General features: G+C 46.9%; 1 protein-coding gene across 1 annotated transcript; it reads right to left on the bottom strand.

Annotated features, from left to right (window-relative positions):
• Positions 1–5,706: 5,706 nt before the first annotated feature.
• l(3)neo43 (cytochrome c oxidase assembly protein COX16 homolog l(3)neo43) lies at positions 5,707–9,017 on the bottom strand. The gene is made up of 4 exons (XM_037418678.2): positions 8,762–9,017; positions 7,610–7,681; positions 7,127–7,204; positions 5,707–5,939 (listed from the first exon to the last, which is right to left on the bottom strand). The coding sequence occupies exons 1-4, from the start codon at positions 8,837–8,839 to the stop codon at positions 5,808–5,810; spliced, it is 360 nt and encodes a 119-aa protein (XP_037274575.1). The 5' UTR covers positions 8,840–9,017; the 3' UTR covers positions 5,707–5,807.
• Between the last annotated feature and the right edge of the window lie 64 nt (positions 9,018–9,081).

Here is a 9,081-nt window from a genome sequence, read left to right as displayed (position 1 = left end):
GACTGAGTCGTGAACTGCAGATGACCGCCCTATATGTTTCAACTGCCATCGCGTTGGACATATTGCTCGTTACTGCCGCAACACATGGTCCTCGGCACCTCGTGCAACGACCAATATGACCTAGCTGTTTCCGCGGTACCGCCCGCACATTTTTACCTGCCGAAGAGTCCCATGCCGTTGACCATTCTCGGAACACATGGTATAGCCGCTCGCCTTCACCACGTGGGCACCAGTTTCGTTCACCGCAAATACGTCGCCCATCGTCCCGTTTGCAGCAGCCACGGCGCTTCTCGTCCCCCGTGGCTTCCGGCCGCATCGTCTCGAAAAACTGAGAAATGCAGCCCCCGGAGGTGGTGCTGCATTGACGACTTCCGCAGCAAATCCTCTCTCCGTTCCTACCAGACGAAGTGTAATAGACGTTGAAGTAGATGTCGTACCTGTAAAAGCACTTGTAGACACCAGCGCAAGCATTTCGGTCATGAGTTCAAGCCTACGCACACGTTTAAAGAAAGTTCTGACACCAGCGGCTGCACAAATGCTCCGTGTGGCCGATGGCGGCACGCCGATGGTTCTCGGTCTGTGCACTGCCCACTAAAGTGTAAAGGACGATACTGCTTCTGTCATTTTAGCCGTGATTGACCACTGCCCTTATGACGTTATCCCGGGCCTGGACTTCTTGTCGAATCACTCTTCTCTTTTTTATTGTGCTACCGGCGTCCTTCAGCTAGAACTGCCTCATATAGTCGCTGAACACCACACTGCCCCGCCGCGCCTGTGCTCTCTTCAGGATGTGCGACTGTCACCTCAGGCTGCCACCTACGTCATTTTGACCACACAGCCACAGGTTCCCGATGGTCAATATGTTCTCCTTCTTCTCGCCGACGTCCTCTTGGAGCGCAACATCGCCATTCCCCATACGCTTGTGACTGTCACTGATAACTGTACCTCGCTCCCACTTCTCAATTTCAGCTTTTGCCCTCAAGTGCTTCCTCGTGGCATGTTCTTGGCCAGCGTATCCAATGCTGATGAATTCAAAATAGCGGCTCTCACCACCGAGATTGACTTACTTCTGTCTCCTGTAGCTAGCAGCATCTGTTCTATGCCGAGTCGTTTCTCGAAGATGATTGCACCCGACCTCAATCCTGCACAAGCCAACGACATCCATCACCTTCTCGCGTCGTATACCGACATTTTTTATTTCGACGACAGACCTCTAGGGCAAACATTCACCGTTCAGCCCCGTATAAACACTGGCGACGCCAGTCCCATTCGCCGACGCCCCTATCGTGTCTCCCACACTGAGCGCAGAGTTATCCAAGCGGAAGTTGACAAAATGCTCACCAAAGGTGTCATAGAACCATCAAGTAGTCCTTGGGCTTCCCCTGTCGTCCTTGTGAAGAAAAAGGACGGTACCTGGCGCTTCTGCGTTGACTATCGCCACCTTAACAAGATCACGCGAAAGGACGTATACCCGCCACCACGCATCGACGACGCGTTGGACTGCCTGCACGGCGCTACGCACTTCTCGTCTATCGATCTTCGGTCCGGCTACTGGCAGATTTCTGTCGATGAGAAGGACCGCGAGAAGACGGCCTTCATTACACCGGATGGTTTATACCAGTTTAAGGTGATGCCTTGTGGACTATGTAACGCCCCTGCCACATTCGAACGAATGATGGACTCTCTCTTGCGTGGTTATAAGTGGTCTACTTGTCCCTGTTACCTAGACGATGTGATAGTCTTTTCATCTACTTTCGATAGCCACCTGACCCGTCTCGGTGCAATTCTCGCAGTCTTCAGAACAGCTGTGCTACAACTAAACTCCAAGAAATGTGAATTTGGTCACCGTCAAGTTACCATTCTGGGCCATCTTGTAAACGCCGATGGCGTCCAACCAGATCCTGAAAAGATCCGCGCCATCCGTAGCTTTCCGATGCCCTGTTCTACATCCGACGTCCGGAGCTTCATCGGCTTATGTTCCTACTTTCGTCGTTTTGCGAAAAACTTCGCCGACGTTGCCAGGCCACTCTCAGATTTGCTGAAGAAGGATACCACATTCTCACGGGGCCCTGAGCAGGCTCAAGGGTTCACCGCTCTCATCGGCTGCCCTCATCGGCGCTCCCATACTTGCCCACTTTAATCCTTCTGCTGCCACAGAAGTTCGCACCAACGCCAGTGGCCACGGTATAGGCGCAGTTCTCGCTCGGCGGCCCCACGGCAGACAGTGCGTGATAGCTTACGCCAGTCGCCTGCTTTCTCCCTCTGAGAGGAATTATTCCATCACCGGGAGAGAGTGTTTAGCTTTAGTTTGGGCCGTCGCCACGTTCCGGCCATATTTATATGGTCGCGTGTTTTCCGTCGTTACGGATCACCACGCCCTCTGCTGGCTGACTTCTCTGAAGGACCCGACTGGACGTATGCGTCGCTGGGCTTTGAGGCTTCAGGAATTTTTGTTTAGCGTCAGCTTCAAGTCTGGCCGTTTGCACAAGGACGCAAACTGACTTTCTCGTCATCCGGTGGACCCTCCTGATCCCATTGCGACTGACTTGGAGAGCAGCGTGATGGCGTTTACTGATGTCAGCGATATGCGCATTGAACAACGACGGGATGAGTCAGTGCGCACTATCATCGACGCCATCCAGTCTGACAGCCATGACGCCGAATCCCGTATCTTCGTGCTGAATGACGGCATCCTCTACCGCCGCAACGTCAGCACTGAAGGCCCTGAGCTTCTGACTGTCATTCCCCGTCATCTACGGCCTGCCATATACTTAATCAACTTCACGACGCACCAACAGCGGGACACCTCGGTGTTTCCCGCTCATACGACCGCGTGCGACGTCGGTTCTTCTGGCCAGGACTGCACCGCACCGTGCGTCGATATGTCGCCACTTGAGAACTCTGCCAGCGCCGGAAAGGACCTTCTTTGCTGCCAGCTGGACAGCTTCACCCAATCGAAGTCCCCTCTGAACCATTTCATCGCGTGGGACTCGACCTTCTTGGCCCTTTTCCGACGACGACACTGGGAAATAAATGGATCACCGTCGCCACAGATTATGCGACCCGTTACGCGATAACAAAGGCCATGCCAACCAGTTCCACCACTGACATCGCATATTTTCTTCTTCATGACGTCATCTTACACTACGGTGCACCCCGAGAGCTGCTTACAGACCGCGGCCGCTCGCTTTTGTCCAAAGTTGTGGACGACCTCCTTCGATCGTGTGCCACAGCGCATAAGCTATCTACCACATACCACCCACAAACTAATGGCCTAACTGAACGTCTCAACCGCACGCTCACAGAGATGCTTTCGATGTACGTTTCCGAAGATCACCGTGACTGGGACACCACGTTGGCCTATGTGACTTTCGCATATAACTCATCTCGACATCACACCACGGTATTCTTACCTTTTTATCTTTTGTATGGTGGCGACCCCATATTGCCATTTGAAACTACCTTGCCTCTCAAGCCATCTGCTTGCGAGTACGCTCGCGAAGCCATTGATCGGGCTCACATGGCTCGTCAAGTTGCCCAGTCTCATCTCACCAGGTCACACGATATGCAAAAAGCCCGCTACGACCACCGGCATCATAATATAACGTTTGCCCCAGGTGACCGCGTGCTCCTCTGGTCACCGTGTCGGTCTCTCCGAAACACTTTTGTCTCAATACGCAGGACCCTGCTTAGTCTTACGTCAAGTTAGCGACGTCAACTACGAGATAGCGCCATTGCACTCCAATACGTCACCAAGTTCGTCACTTGTTGACATTGTTCATGTTTCGCTCATGAAACCCTACTTCTGTCGCACTTCTTCGGACTCGCGCCGAGACGGCGCTCTGACGCCCGGGGGTCCTGTTACGAAGTTAAGGAAGATGAAGGACAGAATCAGCTGACAGGTGCACGAGGGTGCCAATCAGCCATTGTGATTCTCGCCTGAGGTTGTTCCTCTGTAATTGCGTTTATACAGAAGTCACTGGCCCCGTAACAATATCATCATCTGCTAGAAATTTTGGGGACTGAATTGTGCATTGGCGCTCGTAGAGCATGCAGTTGTAAAACAATCCGAAAATGTTTTTATATATACGCGGTATTCACGTGACGTCAATATGCGCAATTTTGTTGCGCGATTCAGTGTTTCACAGTTCAGGAGACCGTTTGCTGTGTTGGCTATTCAATAAAATGGCGAATCCAGTGACGTCAGAAAAGTAGCCACCCTAACGTCGGTGCATACTCCTTTTGCGTGCTTGTTGTCAAGAGGTTCTCAAGCGTTCAAAATATAACGGGATGGCAGAACGGAGCGTTCAATGACACCTGATGCATAGAAAATGGCTTTCGCAAAGCCCGCCCTTTCGACATCAAGCGGGCTGCCCTGATAGCGGCGTCATCTGTCATCGAGTTTCGCAACATCGCGATACGTGTGTTACTGATAATCATGGCGCCAGTTTTGAATACGGTGACTTAGTCCAGGTTATGAAGAAAAGAACCCTATTGCAAAAACCAGCGCCACTGGGTACCAGCGCCCAGCGCCATGCCTGATTATGGGGGCCCAGTATGGCGCTGGTACCAGCGCCTCCCAGCACAGGTGCCGGGGCGCTGGAGCGGCAGCGTCCCAGTACTCTGCGCAAAATGGCTTCCCAGGGATAAAACGGGGGTGCCCAGTCGCCATAAATAAATAAGTAAAATAACGCGCATTCATAATAAAAAATTAAATAACGTTAAAGAACCCCAGGTGGCCGAAATTTCCGCAGCCCTGCACTACGGCGTCTCTCATAATCATATGGTGGTTTTGGGACGTTAAACCCCACATATCAATCAATCAAGAAAAAAAAGTGGGTGAAAAGATAACTTGCCGTGGATAGGAACCAAACCTGCGACCTTCGAATGACGCGTCTGGGTTATTTGCTCCGAAAGCAGTAGGAATTCCCTTGAGTAATCCAGTTTATCAGGGCTTTATCGCGAATTTGTATATTGCACGGGTGATACCTGCATAAATCCCCGCCTCCAAGGGGGGAGGGATCTTGCACTACTGCTCTGTGGCCGCGTCAGTCTGTGAAAATCTGAGCGTGATCCGATTTGCAAAATACACTGAAAAACATCTATACTTTTCACGAAAGTACACATTGTTTGCATTCTATCGTTTTCACACTTCCAAACCTGAAACATGTCTTTAACAATTCCCTAGTCAGCTGTGGTAACACAGCTAAACTTGCTTCACTCCGGGAATAAGTGTTACACTGAAGGTTTTATTAATTTTCCTCCACTTTCTATCTGCATCTTTCCCGATTCTTTTGTCGAAAAATGATAGAATTTTCTAAGATTTAACAACGTCCGAGTTGAAAACATCATTTAGATGAAAATAGAACATTATAAAAATTGCTGCTTCTGACAGGGTAGAGTAGAGAAGAACCTTGAACACTGGCACACACCCACAAAGGGGGACTGGCCCAGGCGGCAGGGAGCAGTTAGCAATCATATGTAGAACTTTTTTTTTGTTTTATTCAATTGCATTCTTTTTAACTGATGTATTCAAGTGCACTAGCTTGTAACACTTCAACAAATTTTGATGATGATGTCAAATTCTGTTTCTAGTTTCATTTCTCTGTATATTAGCCAACCTCCTCCATAATGCCCACTGGGCCCTCAAGGTGTGTAACAAATTCGTTAGAAATATTCAAAAACGTACAAACAGTACAAAGGGAGCACAGAGGCACAAGCACGTGCTTTATACAGGGCCAACAACGGAAACAGAGGCTATACTGTACAGCGTAATGTTAAATCCTACAATTCGATAAGACTAGATGCTAGGAGTTGCTGGACTGTTGCTCCTTTGCTTTTTGACGCTCTTTGAGAAGCTTGTAATACTCGTTTCCCTCCTCCCACGGGCGAGGGCCACGAATGTTCTTCCAATTGTCAATGTCGACGGACTGTATCTCCTGCGAATGTTCAATAGTCAAGTGGGCAAAGAAACAGAAATGTCAGGTCTATCATTCTTAAATGCAGTCAATAAAATGAAACAAAAAAAAGAACTGAGGACGGTAGCTCAATCACACTGAACGATTAGTCGGTGAAACACACTTAATCTTTAAGATTCAATTGGCAGAATAAAAAACATGGAAGGGGCAGAGAGTCACATAAAGTGCAGCACTTTGAACAATTTCATTTTGGAAAACTTCACGACGATTTGTGTTCACAACCTCGGCATGTGAGATTGTGTGAGTGCATCAGCTATGCACAAAACAGTCTACAGACCAATGACGTTTCGACAAAATCACTCGCGCTTTATCAGAGAGAAGGATAGATGCCACACCAACACTTGCATCTTTGGCTGCAATGATATCAGTGCCCTGTCTCCATCTCTGTTCCCCACATGTTTTGTGCACTGTCACTTGAAACTTATAAAAAAGAGAACATGAGCATTTGTGTCATTAGTTTTCTCAGTTTTTTATTCTGTTACTGCTGCTTTTTATTTACTATAACACAATTCAGATACGCCTAAAGCAACTGGCAGTCCTAGATTCCCAGTTCATTGTTCAAGTTGTGAGCAAGTGCGTAGTTTCAGTACGCTGTATTGTCGAGACTAATAAAACAGTCACACGAGGATCTCTGGGTTAAACTGCTGGCTTGTTTGTGGACGATAATTTCCCAATTGGGGCTTTAACGTGTAGTGTGTCAGGTCATATCTTATACTACGCTTACAGATGGTTCTTGCATATTACACCAACATTCCTTCTTCATATTCATTGTTCACACTACCTGTTGTAACAAATTGAAGCCAATTTGCAATTCTGCTAATTGAATATTACTTGATAAATTTTTTATATATACAGTAAATACGTACAGCACAAAGAAGCGTAGACAAGAGAAGACACACAAACAACATAGATTGGTGCTGTAAATGACATAACCTATTGTTTACATGTCTTTTTTTGTATTCATTTTTTTTTCCACTGCACATACTTAGTATATATCAGGATTTACACAAACTAACCCACCAACAGATCCTTCTAGTACATGATGAAGTAAGTGTCTATAACATGTATGTTGTTTGCTCAAATTTTCGTGCATTTTTCAAAAGAAAATTCCAGAGCCATGAAAGAAACGAAACAGTCTTAGCACTTGCCTTGTAGACAGCTTCTATGGAGGACTCCTCGGGATCCTTCATTTTAATGCCCTCTTTTTCCGCAACCTCTCTTGTGAACTAAACGTGAAACAAAACATGACGTATGAACTGAAATTACCAAAACATACAAAACGAGAGGACTTGCAATATTAGCAAGCTGAGGTAGCAAATACACATGCAAGAACAACACCAATACTGCCACCAGCAGGATTGCATAGCAAAGCTTTCGTACAGGGCTGACCCTACCAAATGGTCAGGGGCAAAGCCCGCCAATGTTTTTGCCATTTCTAATATACCTGGCAGTGGTAGAATTATCTGCTCCCTTCTGGCAGTCATCAAGAGTTCATGTGTTTTTCTAGAATGACAAATATTAACAAGCTTTTTTGAATGAAGGATTTCAACATAGTCACAAATTCCATTAGTCAAATTAGTGAATACGATGACAAAGATTGTAAAGAAGATGGAAGAACTGAGAGTACAGACCTCCTGTTTCCTGAACTCATAGCGTATTGAAGTAAACTGCTTGAGGCCTATGGATCCGCCGACCATAAAGACCTGGGAAAGAGGTTTGTAACTATTGGATGAGTGTGACGCCACAGTACAGGCAGGCAACATTCCAGCCCGTAACCACACCATTTCTATTTGGCGAACACACTAAAAAAGACCATGTTGCTGTAGCGAAACTGCCATTTGGGCTCGTCGGTAACTGTTCATTGAGAGTGCAAGAAGTAGGGTGCAGTACGTAACAGGGACTGGAGAAGGGAGGGACAACACACTGCGCCCCACTTTTTGCTTTTACGAAGAACCAGGTTGCTGGTTTAGTCATTTCATATTACGGAGCAGATCATGAAAAAGTGTGGTCGCGTAGTACAAATAAGAAATTGGGGAACGCATCAAGGGCAGTGCCAACCCTCGACTGTTCATATGCTCTCTGTTACAACATACATAACGAAAGTCAATAAAGAGTTTGAAAATCAGTGCTTCCCTTCTACTTTTTTCGTTCTAGGCAACCAGAGCTTTTTTGTAGTCTACCGTGTAAAACACACTATTTAAAATCAAGGCAGGATTTTGTTTTAGATAACACGAACTGTTAAAAAGAAAGAAATTGAAAATTTGAAGTCCCGTTTTGTACAGCAACTGCTGCAATTCCTTATTATTGAATAAACTTTTTCTTTCTCTTCATCATGACAAATTAAGCAATGATGTGAAGTCTACAGCAATCTTCGCTTCGCTAAGAGGACGGTTTTCATTGCTACCAAAGAAATTGACTGCACACGAGGCTGTCAAGAGTTCGCAACCACGAAACCAGCAGTAAATATGTAACGATTCCATATAATTACGGCTGCAGTTAATACAGCGATGCGCAATTAATGCGAAATTGCAACTGCCTTTGAGAGAGAAAGACCTGGGTCAAGAGTACCTAATTAATTCACGCTGGTGATCACGCGCACCAGCCCTCAACACCGGTTGTAGCAGACGATCGGCGAGTCATTTAAGAACGTGCTTTACTCAGAACCTTCAATGATCCATGAAGATCGGGCCCGTCGGATCAACTTAACGTGAGCCCTCAATGGTGGGCTCGGCATGAATACTTCATATGCACGCTCTATCAAAGCTGATCGCAAAGAAGCTTACCATGAACGGTACTCCGAGACGGATAAACTTGCGCCTGTAGAAGGATTGGAAAACGGACTTTAGGTAAAACGCAGCCATCTCGTAGAATGATAAAATCGGCGACGATATTAAACGGTGCTGCGTCTATGAGAAAGAAACTAGCGCATGTTGATTTACACAAACATAGCTCTTCGCGTGCATGCGAAGAAAACACGCGTGATACGCAGTACGCATGAACTAAACGCTTAATATGCCGCTACCGCAGAAGTCAGCAAAACAGTGGTAAAATTGCTTCGACGGTACCAAGTGTAAGTTGATTTAGCGTTAACTGTCTACGCATT

The sequence above is a fragment of the Rhipicephalus microplus genome, chromosome 6, assembly GCF_043290135.1.
Source record: "Rhipicephalus microplus isolate Deutch F79 chromosome 6, USDA_Rmic, whole genome shotgun sequence".
Taxonomy (NCBI): Eukaryota; Metazoa; Arthropoda; class Arachnida; order Ixodida; family Ixodidae; genus Rhipicephalus; species Rhipicephalus microplus.
Note: the sequence above shows the minus strand (reverse complement) of the source record. Positions and strands in the feature narration are given on the sequence as shown.